Source organism: Nicotiana tabacum, chromosome 12 (assembly GCF_000715075.1).
Source record: "Nicotiana tabacum cultivar K326 chromosome 12, ASM71507v2, whole genome shotgun sequence".
Classification (NCBI taxonomy): Eukaryota; Viridiplantae; Streptophyta; class Magnoliopsida; order Solanales; family Solanaceae; genus Nicotiana; species Nicotiana tabacum.
In genome coordinates, this window is record NC_134091.1 from 64063593 (window position 1) to 64075475 (window position 11883).

The 11883-nt window shown below is 37.8% G+C and overlaps 1 protein-coding gene across 1 annotated transcript; it reads left to right on the forward strand.

The window, feature by feature from the left end:
• The first annotated feature begins 3708 nt into the window (after positions 1-3708).
• Positions 3709-9948, forward strand: LOC107827961 (uncharacterized). Its single transcript, XM_016655197.2, has 2 exons — positions 3709-5764; positions 9622-9948. The coding sequence occupies exon 1, from the start codon at positions 3818-3820 to the stop codon at positions 5729-5731; it is 1914 nt and encodes a 637-aa protein (XP_016510683.2). The 5' UTR covers positions 3709-3817; the 3' UTR covers positions 5732-5764; positions 9622-9948.
• Positions 9949-11883: the final 1935 nt, after the last annotated feature.

Genomic DNA, 11883 nt, shown 5'->3' on the forward strand with positions numbered 1-11883 from the left:
ATCCATTAAAGAACCTGAAGATTCTTACAAATAATGAATTTTCTTGTGATGCTTGTTATCAAGGCAAAATGATCACTAGACCATCACCAATGAAGGTTGGCATTGAGTCCCCTACCTTTTTAGAACGTATACATGGGGATATATGTGGACCTATTCACCCACCAAGTGGGTTGTTTAGATATTTTATGGTCCTAATAGATGCATCTTCAAGATGGTCTCATGTATGCCTATTATCATCTCGCAACCTGGCGTTTGCAAAGTTATTAGCCCAAATAATTCGATTAAGGGCATAATTCCCAGATTATCCTATAAAGGCTATTCGCCTTGATAATGCTGGAGAATTCTCATCTCAAGCTTTTGATGATTATTGTCTATCAGTTGGGATAAAAGTTGAACATCCGGTAGCTTATGTTCATACTCAAAATGGCCTTGCAGAGTCATTTATTAAACGACTGCAATTGATAGCAAGACCACTACTTATGAAAATAAAATTGCCCACTACTGTTTGGGGCCATGCTATCTTGCACGCAGTATCACTTATCCGTCTCAGACCAACACATTATAATAAATATTCTCCGTCATAATTAGTTTTTGGTCATGAACCAAATATTGCACATCTACGAATTTTTGGATGTGTTGTATATGTGCCAGTAGTACCACCACAGCGCAGTAAGATGGGTCCCCAAAGAAGGTTAGGAATATATATTGGGTTTGAATCACCCTCTATTATTCGCTATCTTCAACCATTGATGGGAGATTTATTTACTGCTTGATTTACAGATTGTCGATTTGATGAAACAAATTTCCCACAATTAGGGGGAGAGAAAAAAAAAATCAAAAGAGAAATTGTGTGGAAAGTTTCATCATTATCTCACTTTGATCCACGTACCCCTATATGTAATCAGGAGGTCCAGAAGATCATCCATTTACAGAATATAGCAAATCAAATACCAGACGCATTTACTGATTTGAAAAGGATAACTAAGTCACATATCAATGCAGAGAATGTGCCTATCCGAATTGATGTCCCAACAGGACCATCTATTAGCATGAGAGCTAGTGAACCTAAAGCACGCCTGAAGCGTGGTAGGCCTATGGGTTCTAAGGATCGAAATTCTAGAAAAAGAAAATCGACAAATGATCAAAATGATATTATGAAGGGATCTCCTAAAGAGACCCAAGATCTGATTAGTTATGAGATTCCTGAAGAAATCAATAAACCCGAGACTCAAGTAAGTGAAGAACTTTTAATAAGTTCTACTGGTGATGGTATTAATTTAAATCGATCTGAAATAGTGGTGGATAATATTTTTGCATATAATGTTGCACTTAACATTATGCAAGATAGTGAGGATCTTGAACCCCGATCTGTCGAAGAATGTCAACAAAGATCTGATTGGCCAAAATGACAAGGGGCAATTTAATCAGAATTGAACGCACTTGCTAAAAGAGAAGTCTTTGGACCAGTAGTCCAAACACCTACTGGTATAAAACCAGTTGGTCATAAATGGATTTTTGTGCGAAAAAGGAATGAGCAAAATAAAGTTGAAAGATAAAAGGCTCGCCTTGTCGCACAAGGATTCTCACAACGACCTGGAGTCGATTATGAAGAAACATATTCACCCGTTATGGATGCTATAACATTTCGATATCTCATCAGTTTAACCTTACGTGAAAGGCTTGAAATACATATGATGGATGTGGTTACGGCTTATCTGTACGGGTCACTTGATAATGAGATTTACATGAAAATCCCTGAAGGATTTAAAATGCCTGAAGCATATTCAAAATCTCGAAAAATGTACTCAATCAGATTACAAAGATCTTTGTACGGTTTAAAATAATCTGGGCGCATGTGGTATAATCGCCTCAGTGAATATTTGTTGAAAGAGGGTTACATAAATGATGTTATTTGTCCATGTATTTTTATAAAGAAAATGGTATTAGAATTTGTTATACTTGCTGTTTATGTTGATGACATAAATCTTCTTGGAACTCCAGAAGAGCTCCAAAAGACAATTGAATATCTTAAGAAAGAATTTGAGATGAAAAATCTTGGAAAGACAAAACTTTGTCTTGGATTGCTAATTGAATATTTAGCAAATGGGATCTTTATGCATCAATCTGCCTATACAGAAAGGGTCTTAAAACGCTTTTACATGGATAAAGCGCACCCATTGAGTACACCAATGGTTGTTCGATCACTTGAAGTGAATAAGGACCCGTTTCGACCTCCAGAAGAGGATGAGGAACTCCTGGGTCCTGAAATACCCTATCTCAGTGCAATTAGTGCACTTATGTATCTTGCTAATGCTACAAGGCTTGACATAGCATTTTCTGTTAATTTACTAGCAAGATATAGCTCTTCTCCTACACGGAGACATTGGAACGGTATTAAGCATATATTGCGATATTTAAAGGGAACTCTTGATATGGGTTTGTTTTATGCTAACAAAGATAGTGCAGATCTTGTTGGTTATGCAGATGCAGGTTATTTATCTGATCCCCATAAAGCTAGATCTCAGACCGGGTACGTATTTACATGTGGAGGTACTATCATATCATGACGCTCCACAAAACAATCTATTGTTGCTACTTCTTCAAATCATGCTGAAATAATAGCCATTCATGAAGCAAGTAGGGAATGCGTATGGTTGAGATCAATAATTCATTTTATTCGAGAAATATGTGATTTGGAATGTGAGAAAAGACCCACAATTTTATACGAAGACAATGCTGCATGCATAGCCCAATTGAAGGGAGGATTTATAAAAGGAGATAGAACGAAGCACATTTCACCAAAATTATTCTACACACACGATCTTCAGAAAAATGGTGACATTGATGTGCAACAAATCCGTTCAAGTGACAATCCGGCAGATTTATTCACCAAATCTTTACCAACTTCAACTTTTGAGAAGATGGTATACAAGATTGGAATGCGGAGACTTAAATATTTGAAACAAGGTTTTCATCAGGGGGAGTAAAATACGCGATGTACTCTTTTTTCCTTATTAAGGTTTTTTCCCACAGGGTTTTCCTTATAAGGTTTTTAATGAGGTAGCTAGCAATGCGTATTACTAAATATGTGTACTTTTTTTCCTTCACTAGGATTTTTTCCCACGGGGTTTTTCCTAGTAAGGTTTTAACGAGGCACATTATCTTTTAATGAACATCCAAGGGGGAGTGTTATGAATATATTATATTATGGATATTCATTTAGTACTCCGTTGTAAATAAGCTTCCTGAAAAAGTTTATCCATATGAGACTCCGCCATAAATACATTTATCTATTTAGTACTCTATTGGAAATAAGCCTCCCGAATAAGCTTATCCTTTCGGTACTCCGTTATGGATAAATATTACCCATGATAGAAGATTATCTATATCTGGCACAACAGTTTAGAGCAGCAGCTTACAAGCAGCTTACACATCAGCTTACAAGCAGCTTACACAGCAGCTTGCAGTAGCAGCTTCTTTTCTTCTATAAATAGAGGAGAATTCAGTTCATTATATACATAAGTTTGAAATTTGAATAATATATCAGTTTCTCTCTATAGTTGTCTTTATTTTACGGTCTTTATTTTATAACATGAGTTTTTTCCCTTTATAAACGTCCTTCTCAAAATTCTTTTTTTCCTTTATAAATGAGTCTCTAAAATTACTTTTATTAAAAAACAAATAAATTATTGCTCTTAACATCCTCAATTTTATGGCCAATTTGTCCTCTTCAGCCTTTAGCTGCTCACTTCCAAAACCCTAAAACAGAGCACTCCCTCATTTGAAATCAGCTTTCGGAAACCCTAAAGGAAAGCAAATGGGAATGAAGCTATTCGACGGAGACGATGATGATGTAGAGAAGCTGGACAAAATTGAGATAAACGAGGAATTCGCCCGCCGCTACGAACACAACAAGAAGCGAGAGGACTTGCAAAAGCTCGAAGAACTGAAGAAGAAAGGTGTCATTGATGACGAATCCTCTTCCGAAGACACAGATGAGGAAGAAGAAGAAGAGGATTTAAACCCTACAAGTAATTTAAAGTTCTTTGATGGTTTGCTTAAGATTAAAAAAGGCGACCCTGTTGTTTTGAATAATAAAGATGCTAAGTTATTCGATTCTGAATCTGAATCTGAATCTGAAACAAATTTTGAGTCTGAGGAGAAGAAACATAAAAATAAAAAGCCAATGTATTTGAAGGATGTAGTGTCTAAGCATTTGATAGAGGAGGGTCCCGAGTTCGGAGATGAAGAAGAGGAGAAGAAAGTGAAGACGTATTCAGAGGAGCAAGAGGATTTGAGAGAGGAGTTTTTGAATGCTGTTAAGGAGGATGAGGAGGAAGAGGACTTGTTTAAGGTGAAAGAGAATGAGAAAAGAGAGGACGGGTTAGGTGATGACGAGGAGGAGGAGGGAGATAATGAGTTTGCTAAGAAGTTGGATGAGTTTTTCGGGGAGGATGAGAAGTTGGATGAAGAGACAGTGTTTTTAAAGGATTTTTTTAGGAAGAAGATGTGGAAGGATGATAAGAAAGGGAAGAGGGGGGATGATGGCGAGGATGTGGAGTTTTCGGAGGATGAGGAGGAGATTGAGAGACAAGAGGATTATGAGAGAGAGTTTAATTTTAGATTCGAGGAGAATGCAGGGGATCGAGTGTGGGGACATTCGAGGCAGGTGGAGGGATCTGTGAGGAAGAAGACAAACACAAGGAAGTTGCAGAGGGAGAGAAAGGAAGAGAGGATGGTGCAGGCAGAAGAGGAGAGGAAAGAGGAGTTGAAACGGTTGAAGAACTTGAAGAAGAAGGAGATGAAGGAGAGGCTTGATAAGATTAAGGAGACTGCTGGGATAGGAGAGGATGAGGTTTGCTTATTGGATGTCGATGATTTGGAGGAGGAATTTGATCCTGACGAGCACGATAGGAAGATGAAGGCGGCTTTTAGTGATGCCTACTACGAGGCTGATGATATAGATCCCGAGTTTGGGAGTGATAAGGATGAAGATGATGGTGACCTTGAGAAGCCAGATTTTGACAAGGAAGATGAGTTACTGGGACTGCCCAAGGGATGGGATAAAGTGGACGAGCCTCGTGATGGCTTTTTATCAACTAGGGAAAAACTTCTGAAAGCTATGGAGAATGAAGGTGGTGATCATGAGCAAACAGGAGATGATAATAAAGGAAGTGCTGCTGATGATGAGGTGGCTGAAGAAGGTAAGCGGAAGAAGAAGCGGAAGCGGACTAGTACATTAATGAAAACAGTTAAAGAACAGCTGATGGAGGAGTATTACAAGTTGGACTACGAGGATACTATTGGAGACTTGAAGACAAGATTCAAGTATAGGCCTGTCAGAGCCAAGAGATTCGGGCTAACTCCAGAGGAGATGTTAACAATGGAGGATAAGGAGTTAAGTCAATATGTCTCTTTGAAGAAGATAGCACCTTATAGAGAAAAGGAATGGAAGGTAGACCGTCTGAAGACTCTCGAAGTGAGAAAGAAACTTAAAGGAGAAGTTTCACATGTGCCAAAAACTGAAAAGAAGAGAAAGTTTGGTAAGAAGGAAAATTTTGATGGTGAGACAGATGACAGAAAAGGGAAACAAGTGGAATCTAATGGAGATACAAGCAAACAGTCGAGGCGAAGTAGGAGGCGGAAGCAACAAGCTGAGCATAAGCTGTCTGAAGTCAGGCTTAAGGCATATTCAGCTAACCCGTCAGAGTCAAACAGCAAAAAGAAGTAGCAGCAAGTTAATGGAGCAGCTTTGTTATAACGGGTAATTAGTTAAGAATTATTTTTGATTGTTCAATTTTAAAAATTATTTGGCAGCATATTTATTTTTCAAAGTGATTCGTTGGAAGCATAATATTTGCTTCTGATTGTGAATCTGTTATGTGGAAGACCATTGTATCTGGCTATATTTTGATTGAAAGTATCAAATACATCTGTTTCATGGTGCTTTATTTTGGAAAATTAATACGGCAGTTAGGAGTTAAAATGTCATTAGAGTTGTAATTGCTCGAGTTGTAATCTATCCGAAATCAGGGGAACAACTAATGTAGAATCCTTCTGATTGCTTCCGGTCAACTCTATTATCATATGGACGATGGGTCTGCTTTGAATTCTGTTGGCCTTCTTACACTGGGGCCTGAGCTTACAGGATATATAATGGTTGTGTGAGCAAAGACATCTCCTACAGACCAGGCATCTGAAGTAGACTGAGAATAGGTGTGGTAGCAACCCTAGTGAAAGCAAACGGTGTTCTTTTTATAAAAGTTCTGTGTTGAACCAAAGCAAGGAGAGAGAGAAAGAGAGTCCCCTACCTGACGCCCAATAAAATGGGAGAAGGGAAAAAGTATATTTGTAGTAGTTATATGTTTAGAGGAGATGCATAACAATTTGCGTTTTCAGAAAAAGAGATGGGTTACACAGCACTTTATAGTGAGGTGGGTAGTAAATTAATTGAATATCAAGCTTCGTGCATTAAGGCAGTAAACTATTTCAATTATTATTTTGGTAAGTAGAATTGTCTCTATTCATTTACGTAACTATAGGGTTGGTTTTTTTTTCTGTGCAACTCATGGACTAAGGTCTTCAGTCTGGCATTGGTTGCAATTAGGGGTGGCAAATGGGCGGGTCAGGTCGGATATGGGCTGATCAAATAGGTAATACAAAAACGGATAAAATATCCGACCCGACCCATATTTAATACAAATAGAAAATGGATTAACCAGCAGATAATGTGGATATCCATATAATCCATGGCTTCTTGAATACGATCATTTTTGGGAGAATTTCTAGTCTCCCAAACTTGAGGAACTCCAATTTGAGCTTTGCAAATGTAAAAGTTAAACCCATTGGTTATCCATTTTTTAAGTAGACGGTATGGATCTTATCCATATTCGACCCATTTTTAAAAAGTTCATTATCCAACTCATTTTTAGTGGATAATATGGATGAATAACAGTTTTTATCCATTTTGCCACCATTAGTTGCAACTTGCAATCATGAATCAAGTTGCTGATTTACATGTTAGATATCTGGGATTTTTGTTTGTAGCTTTTAAAGATGCTGTACAATTCACTTATGTACTTGTACTTTTGTAAAATGATGAAATTGGTCAAGTCTGTTCAGCCTTGAGGACTTGTATCCATTTTTGAAGGGTACAAGGACAGAGAAAATAAATGACATCTTCTATGTCCTCAAACTTACACTTCCTTTGCTAAAGAAATTGTTTATCGGGTAGGAACTAAGAGATTTAAAAGGAAGCTCATGTTTCTTGGACTTCTACAAGTGAAATTTGGTTCTTTTGCTAACTCTTGCTAAGACTCTTCAGAGGACAGAAGTAGGTGGATTACTCATCTTGGTCCCAAAAAAAGTACTTTGCTACATACCTTGCATTTGTTTCATGGGTAATAGAGAACACAAGTTGGCTTAGGTTAGGGTTGTTCTTCAAAAATATCAAATCCTTAGATGGAAGATAATTTATATTCTTTCTCCAAGAAGTATTTCTCACCGCGATGAATGATTTTCTGTAAAGAACATCATTAGGCTGGAATGTGTACTTAGCCAACATTTCAATCTAGTTATTTATCTGAGAGACAAAAGGGTGGAGATCATCTTGCTAGGAAGTTTGCCTTGATGTACTTGTAACATAGAGGGTTATGATGGGTTCTTAGTATGGATACTGCAGAATGCGCCAAAAACCTGTGAGTAGTCCATACGGCATCCTTCTCACATCAAGGATGCAACCTAGCGGTCGATAAACTTGGAATGATAACTGTTAGAATCCCATTGGGATTAAGTGTATGTGCGATAATCTCCTTATATGGTCTTGAACAGTTCTTACATTACTTGAGCGCTTTTGGAGTTGAGTTGAGTCGAATGTTTATTTCTTAAACGTGGTATCAGAGCCAAACTCTTCCTGGTTTTTGGTTAGCAGTATAGGCCATCCATGTCATGTTACTTCAGGTTCCATATGTTCACCCTAAGTATGTTAGGGAGTGCTAGAATCTCTATAGTTTTGGGCATTGCGAACTGCTTGAGTTAGATTTTGGGTTTGAATTAGACACAATGTTCTTAAAAAAATACCATGAGAGACTAACATTTGAATCCAATGTTTTAACACAATAGTCAAGTTGGCTTGAACATCACATACCAATATTCATTTTCATATTGAACCATGTAACATAAGTGTGTGTCTATGTTATTTTGGCTGGCTGGCTCTCTATTCGTAACCCAAAAATGGTCGATTCAATCATCGCGAATTCCAAATGATTCTCTCTCTATTCCTTGCAAGATTGAACTACATCCACCACCTCTTTATCGCATATAAACGTTTTGATTAGAATGAGAAGGAGAGCCTTGGAGCAACAGTAAAGGTGGTCTTCGAGTGACCTATAGCTCATGGGTTTGAGACTCGCCCACTAATGCTTGCATTAGGGTAGCCTGCCTATATCACACACCTCCTTGAGATGTGGCCCTTTTCCGAGCCTTGGAGCAACAGTAAAGGTGGTCTTCGAGTGACCTATAGCTCATGGGTTTGAGACTCGCCCACTAATGCTTGCATTAGGGTAGCCTGCCTATATCACACACCTCCTTGAGATGTGGCCCTTTTCCGAATCTTGCGTGAATGCTGGATGCTTTGTGCACCGGTTTGCCCTTTTATTAGACTAACAGTAACCTTCGCATTTTATAATTCTATAACATATCAGGAAAAAAATTAAATGGAGTTCAACAATTCATTCCAAAAAAGAAATTAAATGGAGTTCAATAATAATTCATGTCATCAGATGGAATTTGCTTGGATTGTAGATTTTGATCTGTTCGTGCCAATCCTGTAAGTGACTAGCCATCCCTCGTACCAATTGGTATGTTCAGCTGACAGATGCTTTAGTTATTTTTTTCCCTGAGCTCTTAAGAACATTGTTGTCAGATTGATATTTTAAATCCTTTGAACTTGTAACCAATGGCTATGTTGTGCGCTTAAATTGGAAGATTGTTTTCCTTCCTTTTTATTAAGGAGATTACAGAGGAGAAGGGGAGGAACCCCCCCCCCCCCCCCCCCAAAAAAAAAGCACACAAAGGGCCACTGCAGACTGTTCATGCATTAATTTGGTCAGGAGTGTCAAATGGCTTTGATGAAACTTTTTTACTATTGGAAGGCCTTGCAAGAAGGGTGACTGGTTGACGAGAACTAAGAGTTTGAAATATGGAGAGTTTTCATTTTATGTTGATCTTTTCTTGCACATGAGATGCTTGTAATAATTGGACTGTTCGCTTAGGGTCTTGGGCCCGGATCTTTTGTGATAACCCGACATAATCCTGTAGAGCTTATTTTGTTGCAGTTTCATTTTGTTCTGTTTTTTGTCCGGGAGGTGGGTGGGGTTTGTTTATTAGGATTCTAGCGGAGCTGTGGCTTACACGATCTTTTTGTCAGTACACAAGTCTGCTTAAACTCTTGTACTTCAATGTGTTGACTTCTGTTTTTTTCACATTTGGTAGTATGTGTTGTCTGAAAAAGAAAGAAGAGGTGTTGTGTTTAGTTCTTTTTTCCCCGCATTCTTACGTATGAAATCTTCAACACATCAATAAAGCTTGATCTTACTGAATGCTAGGTTTAAACATATGCAGGTTGTCCATCTCAGTGATCAATGTGAAGTTGTGGCCACAAGTATAGTCTACTGGCAAGGGCTAGCGTGGAATAGAGTTTTGCAGATCTAGCTAGATGATTGTATTTTATACTGATCTGTTAGAAATTTTTTTGATGAACAATTGAAATTGTCGTAATTCTTATGGAGTTGGTAAGAACTTATTTTTTGAGATTGAAGGACGATATGTTTCTTGTGTGCAACCGTCACACCTGTCACTTCATTTCATTTTTTTTAATATAACGATTTCTGAAATCTTATGAAGATATTGATTTGAGGAATGTAGAATAGTTTCACTTGGCCATTAAAATTGTTCAGGGTTATATCAGGTGAAGAGTTATTAAACACATTTACTGAGGCAATTCAAGTAGTTTTGGCGCTTTTCACTTATGCAGAGTTTACTTTGGGCTCAATGACAGGCATAATGGGATCTGGCCCTTTGGCATTTTGAAATGAAGGTTCCTCTACGAGCTTGAAATGGTTGTCATACTTGAGCTGCCCCACACATCCACACACAGTCACACACCCCTCTTGCCTGCGAGCTATGTATTACTCCAGCAAGCAGAAACATTTTGATCATCAGTGTACCTTTTATTGCAGGATCAGGAAGGAACTCGAGCTGGTTTTATAAATAGTCGGATTTGCATCTTCCCTGACTAACTTGGCCAGACGGCCGGCCCATGTAAGTGATTACTTCCTATATGTGTTTTGGCCATGATCTTTAAACTCATGGATTCTTCCCTAGTTCCAATTTTACTACTTATATCGTTTATTAAATTTTGTACCAATTAAACCCTTGTTTTTTCCCCCATCTGCTGTAAAAAATCAGCTTGTGTTGCAAAGCGCATATTACATGGCAAATTAATCAATCAACAAGCGACACGTGAAAAATTTATTTCCCACCCCGGCCTCCTAAGCCCAGCAACCCCATGCCCCCTTCTTCTTTCCCAACTCCAATTAAACAACCAGCCGCCAACGTCCGTGAACTTCTTCCCCTGTTTACCTTTTCTCGTGTTATCTTTTGTTTTTTCTTTTCCTCTTTATTCTTCTCCTCTTCATATGTTTTTATTTTCCTTTCCATGGAGATCCTAGTAACTGTGTAGCAGATTATTGTAGTGACCATGGTATGGTCTCTTTTATATACCTTGGCGATTTAAAGTTGAACGAAAAAGATCTAAAAATAATTGTTTGGTGGTTGCAATTCTTCTTCCCAAATCTTCGCTTTACCCCAAGACCCACGGGCTTTTTCTCGATCTGGTTCCTTAAAATTTTGAAGAAAAGAGTCTGAAAAATGAGATCGGGATCCTTAAAAAAGAACTCGGCAATCTCAATTTCTTCGGTGATATATTCTTTTCAACAAGTGTGCTCGATTGATTTCTGAAACATGGGTTAAAAGACTGCTCCAATGAACTAGGATTGGTTGTAATTAACCCCAAAAGAATAAACAAAAAAAAAGAACAAAACTGTGCAGAATATGATGAATGAAGAACGAGAGAAGAGAAGGGAAAATGGGGTGGAGACTGGAGAGGAAGACCCCTCGGTTGGGGTTGGGGATACTTTTCCTTTAATTTTTTGTTCATTTTAAAAAAATAAAATAAAAATTGAAGCCATGTATCGATGGGTAAAAAGTGTAAGTTTCCTAAGGAAAAAACAATTATTACTTTGGTATTCATCTACGCGCCCAACGGAAGTGAATAACACTTCTTTTGTTATGCTAGCAAAAAGTGTTTAATTGGTCCATATTTTAAATGGTATAAATGTTATATTGGAACTAAGCATTGACCAGGTGCTAAAGTGAGAATCAAATAAGTTTAGGGGGTCGTCTGTGACTGAGTTTGGCCTTGTGCTAACTTACAGTGCTTTGTGTTGCCTTAATTTGAAGTGGTTATTTTTGAGAAATTAGATAAGCTTAAATAGGTTATGTAAATGCCCGAAGTAATGGGAAAGTAATAATTGAAGTGAAATTTAATTAAATTGAATTGAATGATAAAATGGATCACAAGTAGGAGTGTCAATGGCGGTTCGGCCGGTTCTTTTACAAAATTTGTAACATATAAATTTTTCGATTATTATATTTTGTATAACCGAAAGTAAACCTTTTGAAACTGCCTCAATCATCTCAATTTCTCTTCGGTATCGGTACGGTTCAGTTTTCGATATTTTTTAAAATGTCATATAAGAGTCGTTAGTGAAAGTTAGAACACGATAACATGTGTACTTGGGTAGGACTTTGGCATGATTTCTA